The sequence below is a fragment of the Pristiophorus japonicus genome, chromosome 19 (assembly GCF_044704955.1).
Source record: "Pristiophorus japonicus isolate sPriJap1 chromosome 19, sPriJap1.hap1, whole genome shotgun sequence".
NCBI lineage: Eukaryota > Metazoa > Chordata > Chondrichthyes > Pristiophoridae > Pristiophorus > Pristiophorus japonicus.
Genome location: NC_091995.1, coordinates 35,476,651 through 35,492,959, shown reverse-complemented (window position 1 = coordinate 35,492,959; position 16,309 = coordinate 35,476,651). Strand labels below are relative to the sequence as shown.

Genomic DNA, 16,309 nt, shown 5'->3' with positions numbered 1-16,309 from the left:
AGGCTGTGAGTCGGAGCCTCGGCTCGTGCTGACAGTCCTTTAATCCAGAGGTACGATAGTGTAGTGGTTATGTCACTAGTAAGCCAGAGCGCACAAGTTGCAAATCTCACTCAGGTCAGCGGAAGATTTTGAATTCAGTTTAAATACAAAAGTGGTGTCAGTAAAAGTGATTGGCAAAGGCGACATGAGGAAAAACCTTTTGACGCAGCGAGTGGTTAGGATCTGGAATGCACGGCCTGAAAGGGTGGTGGAGGCAGTCTCAATCACTGCTTTCAAAAGGGGGTTGGACAAGTACCCGAAGGAAAAAGATTTGCAGGGCTATGGGGGAAGGGCGGGGGGAGTGGGACTAGCTGAAGTGCTCTTGCAGAGAGCCGGCACGGGCTCGACGGGCCGAATGGCCTTCTTCCGTGCTGTAGCCATTCTATGATTGTATGAAAAGTACAATTGCTGTCAAAACTCAACCGGATCACTGATTGCCTTTAGAGAGGGAAATATGCCGTCCTTACCCGGTCTGGCCTATATGTGACTCCAGTCCCCAACCCACTCGTGGTTGGTCCTTAGCGACCCTCTGGAGTGGCCCAGCGAGCCACTTCGTTGTATCAAAACTGGTAACTAAGGATGGGCAATAAATTACAGCCTTGCCAGTGATGCCCACACAGCGAGAATAATAATAGATGTGCGCATGTATCTTACTCCCTTATTCATAAGAAATAGGAGCAGGAGTAGGCCATACGAGCCTTCAAGCCTGCTGCGCCATTTAATACGATCATGGCGTGAAGCAAGTGTGAGCAGGGCGATTCTGTCCACGTGTGATGTCCATGTACATGGACGATTCAATGAAGAGTTAGTGATCAGGAGCAGGAACGCTGGGATGGTTTCTTCAGGATCAGTGAGGCTAATTCTAACAGTCCTCCTGCCACCAGTGCTAAGATCTGGTAATCCAACATAGAGCAGGATGGGTACAGCTCAGTACCACACGAGACCAATGCACTTACCCATCAAGTCACCAAGTTAGCTTCACCATCCTGTGTGAGTGTCAGCCGTGGCTCAGTGGATAGCCCTCTCACCTTTGAGTTAGTAGGTTGTGGGATCAAACCCCACTCCAGGGACTTGAGCACATAAATCCAGGCCGACACTCCCAGTGCAGTGCTGAGGGACTGCTGCACTGTCGGAGGTGCTGTCTTTCGGATGAGATGTTAAACCGAGACCCAGTCTGCTCCTGCAAGTGGATTTAAAACATCCCATGACAGTATTGCGAATGAGAGCAAGGGGTGTTATCCCTGATATCCTGGGGCCAATATTTATCAACATAACAAAAACAGATTATCTGGTCATTATCACATTGCTGTTTGTGGGAGCTTGCTGTGCGCAAATTGACTGCTGCGTTTCCCACCTTACAACAGTGACCTCACTCCAAAAGTACTTCATTGGCTGAAAAGCACTTTGCAGCGAACGGTGCTATATTGCTGCTCTTCGAAATATTACCAAGCGATATCATTTACCTTCACCTGAGAGGGCAGATGGGACCTCGGTTTAAAGTCTCATTTGATGGACTTCAGAACTGCACTGGGGGTGTCAGCCTAGATTTTGTGCTCAAATCTCTGGAGTGGGAGCTTGACCTCGTGACCTTCTGGCTCAGGGAGAGTGTTACCCACTGAGCCACGGCTGACATCGAAACAATTAAAAGACTTTTGCTTCACTGGGTTATTTCTGTATCAATTGGCCCCACAAATACATGTGACAAGGAAGCATGCAAAGCCTTACAAATTGCAGATAAGGCCATTTCTGACCACTTCCTCATATCACTGTCCACCCACATGCCCCCTTCCCCCACCCTCTCTCAGAGGCAGTCCCTCGAATCGAGGATGACTTGCTTCCACGCCAAAAAGTTCACAGGTGTTTCAATGAAGGACCTAATATTCCAGATCCCGAACTACAACCTGAAGGGTGGAAGATGCCTGTGCGTGGATTTTTTTAACATGTGGTGACCGTTGCACACTAGCCACCACACGGGCTTGACAGGGCTAGGTCTTGGTCCAGTGGCAAGGGTTGACCAAGACGACGGGAGACCAGCTCTGCTGCACGGACCTGGTGCGCACACATATCGCACAGTGTGGGCTGGCCCGTGCTGCCCCTGGGCCCTCGTCACTTCCCCACCACCTCCCCCCTCGCAATCCTAGCTGACGACACCCAGCTCTACCTCACCACCACTTTTCTCGACCCCTCCACGTTCTCTAAATTCTCAGACTTCTTGTCCGACATCCGCGAGCAAAAATTTTATCCAATTGAATATTGGGAAAACTGAAGCCATTGTTTTAGGTCCCCGCCACAAACTCCATTCTCTAGCCACTGACTCCATCCCTCTCACCAACTTGTCTGAGGCCGAACCAGACTGTTCGCAACCTTGGTGTTATATTTGACCCTGAAATGAGCTTTCGACCACATATCCGCAACATAACCAAGACCGCCTATTTCCACCTCCGTAACATCGCCCGTCTCCACCCTTGCCTCAGCTCATCTGCTGCTGAAACCCTCATCCATGCCTTTGTTACCTCTAGACTTGACTATTCCAACGCTCTCCTGGTTGGCCTCCCACGTTCTACCCTACGTAAAGTTGAGATCACCCAAAACTCGGCTGTCCATGTCCTAACTCGCACCATGTCCCGCACACCCATCACCCCTGAACTTGCTGACCTACATTGGCTTCCGGTTAAGCAACGCCTCGATTACACAATTCTCATCCTTGTTTGCAAATCCCTCCATGGCCTCGCTCCTCCCTATCTCTGTAATTGCATCCAGCCCCACAACCCCGCCCCCCCCACCCGAGATGTCTGCGCTCCTCTAATTCTGCCACTCTTGAGCATCCCTAATTGTAATCGCTCAACCATCGGTGGCCGTGCCTTCAGCTGCCTAGGCCCCAAGCTCTGGAACTCCCTCCCTAAACCTCTCCACCTCTCTTTCCTCCTTTAAGGCGCTCCTTAAAACCTACCTCTTTGTCCAAGCTTTTGGTCACCCGCCCTAATGGCTCAGTGTCAAATTTTTTTAATCTTATGTTACTCCTGTGAAGCACCTTGGGACGTTTTAAGGCGCTGTTTAAACACAAGTTGTTGTTGTCATGCCTCAGCTGGAGTGTTGTGTACAATTCTGCCACCACACTTTAGACAGGATGTCAAGGCCCTGGGGAAGGGTACAGAGGAGGTTTATCAGGATGATAGCGGGGATGAGGGGCTTCAGTTATGTGAAGAGACTGGAGAAGCTGGGACTGTTCTCCTTGGAGCAGGGAAGGTTAAGGGGAGACTTGGTAGAGGTGTTCAAAATGATGAGGGATTTTGATTGAGAAACTGGTTTCTTCGGGCAAGTGGGTCGGTAACCAGAGGTCACTGATTTAAAGTAATTGGCAAAAGAACTCGAGGGGAAGTCAGAACAATGTTTTCACACAAAGTGTTGTTAGGATCTGGAAAGCACTGCCTGAAAGGGCGGAGGACACAGATTCCACTGGAGCTGTCAAAATGCAATGCGACATGTACTTGAAGAGGCCCAACTCGCAGGGTTCTGGGGAGAAAGCAAGGGAGTGGGACTAAATCGGACAGCTCTTTCAGAGAGCCGACATGGCCTCCTACAGTGCTGTAAGATTGGATGATTCTATTCTGTGATATTATTGCCCACTGAAGACTTGAGCCTGACTACAACAACAACAAATTGTATTTATATAGCGTCTTTAACGTAGTGAAAGGTCCCAAGGCGCTTCACAGGAGTGTTATGAGATTAACAATCTTGACACCGAGCTGCACAAGTAGAAATGAGTGCAGATGACCAAAAGCTTGGTCAGAGAGGTAGGTTTAAGGAGCGTCTTGAAGGAGGAAAGAGAGGCGGAGCGGTTTAGGCAGCGAGTTCCAGAGCTTGGGGCCCAGGCAACAGAAGGCACGGCCACCCAATGGTTAAGCGATTATAATCAGGGATGCTCAAGAGGGCAGAATTGGAGGAGTGCAGAGACCTCGGGGGGGGTTGTGGGGCTGGAGCAGATTACAGAGATAGGGAGGGGCGAGGCCATGGAGAGATTTGAAAATGAGGATGAGAATTTTGAAATCGAGGCGTTGCTTAACCGGGAGCCAATGTCGGTCAGCGAGCACAAGGGGTGATGGGTGAGCGGGACTTGGTGCGAGCTAGGACACGGGCAGCCGAGTTTTGCTGTTTGTGGAAGCTTGCTGTGCCCAAATTGGCTGCCGCATTTCCTACATTGCAACAGTGACTACACTTCAAAAATGACTTCATTACCTGTAAAGCGCTTTGGGAAGGGAGAGGCGCTTTTGAAAACAAAAAGCATGAGACGAGAAGTAACAGAATGTTTTTATTGCGCCAACCACAAGGGGGGGCTAACGCGATATTTCTCTCTCTCTCTCTCTCTCTCTCGTTCTTCTCTCGCAGCACACAAAGTTCCCCTCGGTCTCCTCCTTGGACTCTGCCGGCATAGACCCAAGCCCGACCTGCCCTCTGTCCCCCTCCACGCTGTCTCCCACCGCCGCCTTCGTCAAGGGTCACCGGCGGTCGGCCTCGTGCGGTGCCACCTACGCCTCCCCATCCACGCCCATCGGCTCACCGCAGTCCGACTGCCGCATCATCCGCGTACGCCTGGACGTCGCCAACGGAAACATGTACAAGAGCATTTTGGTAGGTGTTCTCCGGTGCCTGTGAGGCAAGTCGCTTTAAAGTTCATCCTCGGGCGGGGGGGGGGGGGGGCGGGGAGCGGGGGGGTGTGGTTTGGGGCGTCGCAGGCAAGGCCTAGAGTACTGCGCACAGTTTTGGTCTCCGTATTTAAGGAGGGAGATACTTGCATTGGAGGCTGTTCAGAGAAGGTTCACGAGATTGATTCCTGAGATGAAGGGGTTGTCATTCAAAGAAAGGTTGAGCAGGTTGGGCCTATCCTCATTGGAGTTTAGAAGACTGAGAGGTGATCTTATTGAAACGTATAAGGTTCTGAGGGGGCTTGACAAGGTGGATACAGAGAGGATATTTCCACTCGTGGGGGCATCTAGAACTAGGGGGCATAGGTTCAGAATAAGGGGTCGCCCATTTAAAACGGACATGAGGAGGAATTCCTTATCTCAGAGGGTTGGAAGTCTGTGGAATTCTCTGCCCCAGAGAGCTGTGGAGGCTGGGTCATTGAATATATTTACGGTGCAGATAGGCAGATTTTTGAGCGATAAGGGAGTCCAGGGTTATGGGGAGCGGGCAGGGAAGTGGAGCTGAGTCCATGATCAGATCAGCCATGATCTTATTGAATGGTGGAGCAGGCTCAAGGGGCCAAATGGCTTACTCCTGCTCCTATTTCTTATGTTCTTATGTAAGGCCGGCATTTATTGCCCATCCCTAATTGCCCTTGAGAAGGTGGTGGTGAGCCGCCTTCTTGAACCGCTGCAGTCCGTGTGGTGAAGGTGCTCACACAGTGCTGTTAGGGAGGGAGTTCCAGGATTTTGACCCAGCGAAGATGAAGGAACGGCGATATATTTCCAAATCAGGATGGTATGTGACTTGGAGGGGAACATGGAGGTGGTGGTGTTCCCCTGCTCCTGTTGCCCTAGTCCTTCTAGGTGGTAGAGGTCGCGGGTTTGGGAGGTGCTGCTGAAGAATCCTTGGCGAGTTGCTGCAGTGCATCTTGTAGATGGTACACACTGCAGCCACGGTGCGCCGGTGGTGGAGGGAGTGAATGTTGAAGGTGGTGGATGGGGTGCCGATCAAGCGGGTTGCTCTGTCCTGGATGGTATCGAGCTTCTTGAGTGTTGTCGCAGTCATGAGCATTAACCAATGCCCACATCTCTAATCCAAAATATATATATATATAGTATATTGTAAATACTATAATCACTACACTGCTGTACCCAGTTTGACTATCCTGTTGGTTGACAACTTCTGTCTGAGGCTGAACCAGACTGTTCGCAACCTTGGTGTCATATTTGACCCTGAAATGAGCTTCCGACCACATATCCGCAGCATAACTAAGACCGCCTATTTCCAACTCCGTAACATCGCCCGCCTCCACCCCTCACTCAGCTCATCCACTGCTGAAGCCCTCATACTTGCCTTTGTAACCTCCAGACTTGACTATTCCAACTCACTCCTGGCTGGCCTCCCACATTCTACCCTACATAAACTAGAAGTGATCCAAAACTCGGCTGCCTGTGTCCTAACCCGCACCAAGTCCCGCTCACCCATCACCCCCTGTGCTCGCTGACCTACATTGGCTCTCGGTTAAGCAACGCCTCGATTTCAAAATTCTCATCCTTGTTTACAAATCTCTCCATCACCTCGCCCTCCCGACCTCTGTAATCTCCTCCAGCCCCACAACCCCCCGAGATATCTGCACTCCTCTAATTCTGCCCTCTTGAGCATCCCTGCCTATAAGCACTCAACCATCAGTGGCCGTGCCTTCTGTTGCCTGGGTCCCAAGCTCTGGAACTCCCTTCCTAAACCTCTCCGCCTCTCTACCTCTCTTTCCTCCTTCAAGACGCTCCTTAAAATCTACCTCTCTGACCAAACATTTGGTCACTTGTCCGAACACCTCCTTGCACAGCATGGTGTTAAAGTTTGTGTGATTACTGCTCTGGTGAAGCGACAATAACAGCCACAGCAGCTTGTATTTATAGAGTGCTTTTAACGCAGTGAAAAGGTGCTTCACAGGAGAGATTATCAGACAAAATTTGACACCGAGCCACATAAGGAGAAATTAGGGCAGGTGACCAAATGCTTGCTCAAAGAGTTTATGGAGGGTCTTAAGGAGGAAAGAACAGGTGGGGAGGATGAGGGAGGGAATTCCAGAGCTTAAGGCCTTGGCCTTGACCTTCTGACACAAACATTCACATGCAGTCAGATTCACCTGGGAATATACAATAGGGGATAGGTTTGACTCTGGGCGAGAGTGTGAAATGCACAATATGGGAGTGACCACCCAGTGTATACCACGCCCAATTCTCTCTTCTATTGACTTCAACGGAACTGAAACTCGTGCGGGGTGTATATTGTGTGGCGAATTCGATAGTGCCCATTTTACACCATCGACCAAAGTTAATGTCACCCCCCTTCCCCCATACAATCTTCACCGCATCGTTATTGGACATTACCAAGATGGGGCAACAACAGCAGCCCTTCCGTCACTCCAGTCCGATGATTGAAGCTCTCCCCTCTTTCCCCAGGTGTCCAGCCAGGACAAGACGCCTGCTGTCGTGGGGAAGGCTCTGGAGAAACACAACCAGGACTCAAACGCAACCGCGTCTTACGAACTGGTGCAGCTCATATCCGAGGACAAAGGTGATATGTGTTTGAGGGCTTGACAGGGTAGATGCAGGAAGGATGTGTCCTCTGGCTGGGGTGTCTAGAACTAGGGATAAAGGGGGTCAGCCATTTAGGGCAGAGATGAGGAGGAATTTCTTCACTCAGAGGGTGGTGAATCTTTGGAATTCTCTACCCCAGAGGGCTCAGTCGTTGAGTATATTCAAGGCTGAGAGCGATAGATCTTTGGATATTAAGGAAATCAAGGGACAAAAGCAAAATACTGCGGATGCTGTAAATCTGAATTGAAAATGCTGGAAATACTCAGCAGGTCAGGCAGCATCTGCGGAGAGAAAAACAGAGTTAACGTTTCAGGTCGATGACCCTTCGTCAGAACTGGAAAAGTTGGAGATGTAACAGGTTTTTAAGCAAGTGTTGGGACGGGGAAAGGGGGGAGGGGAGGAAAGAACAAAAGGGCAGGTCAGTGATAGGGTGGAAGGCAGGAGAGATTAAGAGACAAAAGGGATGATGGTGCGAGGCAAAAGGAGATGGTAATGGGACAAGTTCAGAAACAAACGATGAGTCTAGATAGGGTGTAAATGGAGATGGCAGATTCATCAACAGCTGCCGTGGGAAAGAGAAAAAAACAGAAAAAAATAAATAAATAGGGGCAGAGGTTGTGGTCTGAAATTGTTAAACTCGATGTTGAGTCCAGAAGTTTGTAAAGTGCCTCATCGAAAGATGAGCTGCTGTTCCTCGAGCTTCATTGGAACAGTGTAGGAGGCCGAGGACGGAGAGGTCAGAGTGGGAGTGGAGCGGGGAATTAAAGTGACAGGCGACCGGAAGCTCGGCGTCACACTCGCGGACTGAACGGAGGTGCTCCGCAAAGCGGTCCCCCAATCTGCGTTTGGTCTCGCCATCGTAGACCGTCTGGGGAATGGGGGTTGATTGTATCATCATCGTAGGCAGTCCCCCTCGACATCGAGGAAGACTTGCTTCCACTCTCAAAGTGAGTTCTCGGTTGGCTCTCCAGCCCAATACGGGAATGACAGTCTCTGTCACAGGTGGGACAGACGGTGGTTGAAGGAAAGGGTGGGGTGGGGAGTCTGGTTTGCCGCACGCTCCTCCCGCTGCCTGCGCTTGGTCTCTGCACGCTCTCGGCGACGAGAGTCGGGGTGCTCAGCGCCCTCCCGGATGCGCTTCCTCCAACTTAGGGCGGTCTTTGGCCAGGGTCTCCCAGGTGTCGGTGGGGATGTTGCACTTTATCAGGGAGGCTTTGAGGGTGTCCTTGAAACGTTTCCTCTGCCCACCTGGGGCTCGCTTGCCGTGCCGGAGCTCCGAGTCGAGCGCTTGACCTACGCCGGACGCGTCAGTCCCCGGGGGGCGAGGGCCCCGGTGAACCCCGTGTGACCGTATGGCCGTTGTGACGCTTCTATTTTTCTCCCCTGTTCTGTGCAGAGTTCACCATCCCCTACAACGCCAACGTCTTCTACGCCATGAGCTCCACCAGCGTCGACTTCATCCTGCGGAGAAAGGGCTACCCTTCGCCGAAGCTCAGGACGGAGCACGGCTCCCCCTTCCCGAAAATCCGGTCCAAGGGCATGAAAATCGCCAGGGCCTTGTTTTAAAGGCCTCCCCTGCCACCCGCCCCCCCCCACCCCCCGCCATCTCACCCCTTGCCGGAGCCGAAGAGCTCTCACCGCAGGGCGCCAGGCGACGGACATGCAGCATGGCAGCTCACGGAGGCGAGGGCTCACGTAGCATGCGCTGGTGAAAGCGAGCTGCTGCTGCCACCGACCACGGCGGAAGACGTCCCGGTCTAAAGCCATCGGAAAGTATAAAGCACTAAAATTCAGGGCGTTTTTTTTTTTGTTGTTGTCCGAAAGGAGTCGAGAGAGAGCGAGAGAGAGAGAGAGAGAGAAAAAAGAGCTTCGCTTGCTTGTGCATCTATCGTTTTCAGCGGAATCCTGTTGACAAAGTAGCCGCAGGAAGCACTTTGAATCTTCAGCGTAAGACTTTCACTGTCCAGCAGACGCAGGAGGGTCTATCGCAACCCTACCCCACGCCCACCCCCACCCTGCCCACCGCTGTCTTGGAAGCTGGTGTGTGTGGGGCGGGGGACTGGGGGTGGGGGGTGAATTCAGCCTGATACGCACAGAAGCACCCTTCGCCTTTCTCTGGAGGGTGCTTGCTTTGTATCTCTGGAGGTGCTTGGAGCTGAGGTACGCACGCACAGCCCTGTCTGAAAATCAAGACGGACTTTTTTGACCTCTCATGCCGCCCTCCCTTCGAGAGATTTTGATTATCGTATTCTGGCTCGTGCGGGTGCAGATTAACCCCTCCCCCTCCCTCCCACCCCACCCCCCCCCGGGAGTTGGGAAACGGCAGAGACCCTCGACAATAAGAGGAGCACCCTACCACTTTCCTCACGGTGCGCCTTCTGGCTCTGATAACAACGTAAGAAACAGGAGCAGGAGTCGGCCATTTGGCCCCTCGAGCCCCAAGAAGGGGTTTCGACATTCTGCACCCCGCCGAGGAAATGGGGTGGAGCTCTGACTGGATTGAGGAAGCTCGCCGTGTCTGCTCTGTCACGGCAGCAGGTTCGAGTCCCTCGTGCAATCCCTCGACTCTCGCATTGGCCCTCCAACGTGTCCACGGGCAACGTCTCTGCACCTCGGACCATCCGTCGGCCGGCTGGTCACACTGTCGGAAAATAAATCCCCCTGTGAACAGATTCAGGGTCCCGGACGTTCACGGCAGAGTTGGCCAAAGTCATTGGCGCCTCCTTCCGGCAGCTCAGCAACTCGACGATCCCACCGCGAGGGGCGGTGTTGGATACTTGAGTTCCTGTGGAAAACAGATTGCCCGCACCGCCCCCGCCCCCCCGGAACCTGCCGCCATTCCCCGCCCACTAACTGGCTCCCAACGGAAAATTATACTCCATTCTCAACCTCACCAACGCAAGATTTGTCATAGCGTCAGCTGTGGCTCAGTGGGGAGCACACTCGCCTCTTGAGTCAGTAGGTTGTGGGTTCAAATCCCACTCCAGGGACTTGCGCACATAAATCGAGGCTGACACTCCCAGTGCAGGGCTGAGGGAGCGCTGCACTGTCGGAGGTGCCGTCTTTCACATGAGACGTTAAACCGAGGCCACGTCTGCTTTCAGGTGGGCGTAAAAGATCCCGTGGCACAGTCTTGAAGAAGAGCAGGGGGAGTTATCCCCGGTATCCTGGGGCCAATAGTTATCCCTCAATCGACATCACAAAAAAGCAGATTATCTGGGTCATTATCACATTGCTGTTTGTGGGAGCTTGCTGTGCGCAAGTTGGCTGTCGCGTTTTCCACATCACAACAGTGTCTGCGCTCCAAAAGTACCTCATTGGCTGCAAAGCGGACGTCCGGTGGTCGTGAAGGGTGCTACAGAAATGCAAGTCTTTCTTTCTCCTCTGAGACGGCCGGGCCTGAAACTTTTCCACCGGGACTGTTGTTCAGAGTTCCCGACGGGACTCGGGAGGCTCGGTAGCTGGACGCAGCGGCGACGGAGAGACTGGCTCCGATCACATGGCGTCGGCCGAATTAATGCAGAGCTGCGTCCGGGCCGGGATCTGCGCACTGGGTGAGAGGCGCTGCTGCCCTTACCCCGGCAACACCTCGTGGATCTGAGCAGATGAACGATTCTGGGAGGGGTGGCAAACGGTCCTGGTTGTTGCTAACGCCCATCGGCTTCGAAAGAAGAATCGGTGCGTAGGCCCGGTTTGGTAGCGAGCACCTCCATGACCCTTCGCAGCCAAGTCGATCACGCAACCCCCGCTCCTCGCAGATATTTGGCCCACCTCAGCCCACTGTAGACGCCGGTGTTTCAAAACCCCTCGCCCCCCCCCCCCCATCCAAAAACGACCCGACTTTATTGAAAGCCGCGCGAGGGACAGCGTTTGCCGGTGAAGACTTTGGCCAAGGGCGACCGCACTTGGAGGAAGCCCCCCCCCCCCCCCGAAGGCGGGCATGGATTGTCACTACACTCACACGGGGCCTCCTGTGCAAAAACGGGGCCCTCGTAACACTACAAATAAAAAAAAAAGCAGCCTTCGAATGGGAGGCGTCCGAAGCCTTCGCCCCCTGCTGGTGGCAGCTACAAACTGCGACTGGAGCCACCTCCCTCGCGACAACCGTTTTGAGGGCGACTGAGAACAGCCCCTGCCCCCCCCCCCCCCCTCACACCACGATAACCATTCCCCGCCCCCATCCCCCCCCCCCCACAGCGTGTGCTGCTGAAAGCATGTCCTTGGGCAGGGTGACATGTTCAGCCACAGAATGGGGGAGAATCGTGGACAAGGTTCATCACACTTATTTTTCATTAAATATGTAGCCTTTTAATTTTCTATTTTCAGCGACGGTTTTCTGGGCATAGCCTGTCTGCATCACTGGTCAGAGCCAAATGGGGGTTGGGGGGTGCAGCTTGGTCACCGTCGCTCGCTCTTGTGAAATTCGGGCACCCAACGGCGGAAGAGCGACTGGATGAGGGGCTTGGCGGAGTTCCGAGGGGGGGGGGGGATGAAATCTGCCCGTGGACGCTGTCATAACGAAGAGGTCAATTTTCAACCCCACCCACCCGTCGGGGATTCCACGGGGTCGGAGAGCGGGGTGGGGGGTGGGGGGGGGGGCGTGATTCCGGTTTTGCACACGGCCCCAGACTTTACCCTCCGTTGAAGTCGGGTTATTAAACCGGCATTTCACCCCATCCCGCGAGATCCCCGCCCGGCCAGAAGGATTAAAATTACGCCCCCCCTCCGCCATTTGTCGACATGAATTCACCGCCGTCTGCGTTTTCCTGTAAATTTTCTCACTTGAGACATTTCCTTCGAAGCCTGGTGACCAGGGCATGTGCTGCATGTATTTATTTCATTTATTTAAAAAAAACACATCAAAATGAGCCGGGACTAAAAGTGTGTTGCTTTGACGTTAGTTATTCATGCTTTGGGTTTACAGTCGGTACCATGGGGAGCAAAAGGGTAGTGCAATGTATTTAGGTTCTTTCCTTAAGAATGCATGGCAACATGTTGCTATTAGGAACTAGTTGGTTTGTTAACAAAAGGTTTAACAGTCACACTGCACATTACCAGTTCATCCACTAGGCTCACAACTGCATACCTCATTGTTGATGACCCAGACCCAACTGACTGGGGTTTTATTGAGTCTTGTGAACATCACGTGACTGGCTAAGCCACTCACAATGCAACAGCTCTACAAACCTGTGAGCACACTCACACGTGCATTCAGTACAGTTAGGATGATAGCAGCAGGAATAGACCATTCAGCCCCTCAAGCATGTTCAGCCATTCAGTGAGATCATGACTGATCTGTATCTTAAACTCCCTCTACCCGCCTTGGTTCCGTAACCCTTAATACCCTTACCCAACAAAAACCTAGCATTCTCAGTGATCATAAGAACATAAGAAATAGGAGCAGGAGTTGGTCATACGGCCCCTCGAGCCTGCTCCGCCATTTAATACGATCATAGCTGATCCGATCATGGACTCAGATCCACTTCCCCGCCCGCTCCCCATAACCCCTTATCCCCTTATCTGTTAAGAAACTGTCTCTTTCTGTCTTAAATTTATTCAATGACCCAGCTTCTACAGCTCTCTGAGGCAGCGAATTCCACAGATTTACAACCCTCTAAGAGAAGAAATTCCTCCTCATCTCTGTTTTAAATGGGCGGCCCCTTATTCTAAGATTATGCCCCCTAGTTCTAGTCTCCCCCATCAGTGGAAACATCCTCCCTGCATCCACCTTCATAATCTTATACGTTTTGATAAGATCACCTCTGAATTCTAATGAGTAGAGGCCCAACCTACTCAACCTTTCCTCATAAGTCAACCCCCTCATCCCCGGAATCAACCTAGTGAACCTTCTCTGATCAGCCTCCTGGTTCCTTTACTGGGCCAATAATCCAGAGTACCTGGACTCGTAATCCAGTTCGGCCACGAGTTCAAATCCTTTCATGGCAGGTTGAGAATATGAATTCAAGTTTTTTTTGAACCAAGCTGGAAATAAATAGCTGTCATCAGTCAAAGTGACCATGCAGCTGTCAGGACTGGTTCGTTATAGTCCCTTAGAGAAGGCAACCTGCCAAGGTCTGGCATAGCTGCACAAATGTACAAATCACTAACTGTTGTGACGCAGGTTAGCAAGGCCGTTTAAAAAAAAGCAAACCAGGCACCAGGGTTTATTTCTAGAGGTGTCGAATGGAAAAGTAGGGAAGTTATGCTAAACCTGTAACCCTTACCTCAGCTCCCACCTTAATTGTCCCAGTGCCGAGGACACCTTTCACACTACTCCCACATCCCAGAACATCCTATAGCCACTGTTGTATGCACTGAGCAGAAAATCCTGACCATCACCCTAAAGGTCGCTGACATTGTTTGCATACAAAAAGGCCCAGAATTATTGGAGGGAAAATTGCGGTCGGAGGCTTTCTTCGTACGAACGCCTCCGACTCAAAAAGAATCTATGAAAGTACCCAGTGGTCCCGGAGGAACATAGAGATCCCGGTCGGAGGGCTTCATTCACTGCGCAGAGCATGGGAAGATGTCATTCAGGTACGTATGTACATACTGGAGTCACGTGGGTCTGGACCATCAATCACTATGCAGTATTCTCATTGATTATAATGGGAACTCTGTACGTACTCCCATTACTATCAATGAGAAAACCCCCTAAAACACCAAAACACAGCATAATAAATAAATAAAACACCTCACATACTGAAATTAATATATATTTTTTTAATGTGTTTTAATAGTGTTAAAAATAAACTTACCTTAATGGACAGGGTATTATAAAAATGAATGTTTAAATTTAATTTTTCTATGTTTTAAAATTCTGACGCTGGTAGAAGTAAGCTATGCACCTGCTTTTACCAGGCGTGAGAGTTTGAAGGACATTCGCTCGGTATGAGTTGGGCAAATAGCCCAATCTCTCCCGCGTGGATGTCCTTCTCCCTGGGGATGCGGACAAGTTGTCAAAAGAAATTTTGACAGATCGGAAAAGTCGGTTTTCGGTGCGTTCACATTGCACCCTGAGGACTGTCTTTTCCGAGCCTCGCTGGGTCAGTGCACACTTTGTACACACCCGGGGAGGCCGGAATTTTCGGCACATTACATTCATTTCCCGAATGCAACCAAACCAAATTTCTTAGAATCATAATCACTAAAAGTAGCAACGCAGGTTAGCAAGGCCATGTCAAAAGCAAACCAGGCACTCGGGTTTATTTCTAAAGGTACAGAGTTGAAAAGTAGGGGCCATGAAAGGTGCTATATAATGCAAGGTATTTCTTCTTTCTATTATGAACATATATTATCCCTCCTAATTGTCCTCGAGCTTTCGATAATCATTAATCAAATACACAATCCTTTTCCAATACCTCTCATCTACTATCCAGTATGTCTGATCTAATTTGGTTCCATTCTTAACCATTCCAATATCGTCAAAGCGTCTGTAGCAATTTCTTCTGCGCCATCACTTGTGGATCCCGCCAAGGATTTTTCCTTCACCCCTTAGTCTTTCACATCTACACGCTGCCCCGTTGTGATATCACCCAAAGCCCATGAGGTCAGCTTCCACATTTATGCCACTAACACCCAGATCTACCTTTCCATGACTTCCCTCAACCTCTCCACTGCCTCTGTGCTCTGATTGCTTTTCCAACATCCAGTCTTGGATTCCATCATTTCTTCCGGCTAAGTTTAGATAAGACTAAAGCATTGTCTTGAGCTATAGCTCCAGATTCCAAACCCTCGCCATCGACTCCATCCCCCTCCTCAGCACCTTCAAACTGCAAGCTCAGCACTCTATTCTGAGCTGAGCTTCTAGCCCCATATCTTATCATCATTAAAAAAAATAGCTAAACCTGTATTGAACCTTGGTTAGACCGCACTACGTACAGTTCTGGTCACCATATTATAAAAAGGATATAGAGTCACTGGAGAGGGTGCAAAGAAGATTTACAAGGATGATACCAGAAATGCGAGGGGTAGACATATCAGGAAAGGATGGACAGGCTGGGTCTCTTTTCTGTTGAATAAAGAAAGCTGATGGGGTGACTTATTAGAGGTCTTTAAAATGATGAAAGGTTTTGATCGAGTGGATAGAGAGAGAATGTTTCCACTTGTAGGGAAAAGCATTACTCGAGGCCATCAATATAAGATAGTCACCAAGAAATCCAATAGAGAATTCAGAAGAAACTTCTTTACCCAGAGAGTGGTGAGAATGTGGAACTCGCTGCCACAGGGAGTGGTTGAAGTGAATAGTATCGATGTATTTAAGGGGAGGCTCGACAAGTATATGAGGGAGAAGGGAATAGAGGGGTATGCTGATAGATTTAGATGAGGAAAGACGGGAGGAGGCTCGAGTGGAGCATAAACGCCGCATGGACTGGCTGGGCCGAATGGCCTGTTTCTGTGCCGTATATCCCACCTAATCCGATGTAATGTGTCTCTACTCCCACACCAATGTGGTTCACTCTTATTAACTGCCCCTGAAGTGGACACTCAGTCGTATCAAACTCAGGGCAACTAGGGCTGGGCATCAAATGCAGGGACCCCCACATTCCGAAAATGAATTTGAAAACAAAATGTAAGGGCAGCGACGGACCTGACTCTTGTCACCACTATCTGGTGGGAGGGCTGCACGGGGCGCGATGAGGAGAGGGAACCCAAGGGAGGGGCATGCTGCTCCGTTTCATCATCACCATAGGCAGTCCCTCGGAGTCGAGGAAGACTTGCTTCCACACTAAAAGTGAGTTCTCAGGTGACTGAACAGCCCAATACGGGAATGACAGTCTCTGTCACAGGTGGGGCAGACAGTGGTTGAAGGAAAAGGTGGGTGGGGAGTCTGGTTTGCCGCACGCTCCTTCCGCTGCCTGCGCTTGGTTTCTGCATGCTCTCGGCGACGAGACTCGAGGTGCTCAGCGCCTTCCCGGATGCTTTTCTTCCACTTCGGTCGGACTTGGGCCAGGGATTCCCAGGTGTCGGTGAGGATGTTGCAC

General features: G+C 51.1%; 1 protein-coding gene across 5 annotated transcripts in view; it reads left to right on the top strand.

Annotated features, from left to right (window-relative positions):
- The window catches only part of LOC139229830 (ral guanine nucleotide dissociation stimulator-like), a 200,760-nt gene extending 188,567 nt beyond the window's left edge, over nt 1–12,193 (top strand). For all 5 annotated transcript variants that reach the window (XM_070861429.1, XM_070861427.1, XM_070861426.1 and 2 more), the window contains 3 exons: nt 4,426–4,668; nt 7,188–7,302; nt 8,722–12,193. In XM_070861429.1, coding sequence (XP_070717530.1) covers nt 4,426–4,668; nt 7,188–7,302; nt 8,722–8,891 — 528 coding nt within the window. In that variant the 3' untranslated portion in view covers nt 8,892–12,193. The remainder of the gene's footprint in view (nt 1–4,425; nt 4,669–7,187; nt 7,303–8,721) is intronic.
- Nucleotides 12,194–16,309: the final 4,116 nt, after the last annotated feature.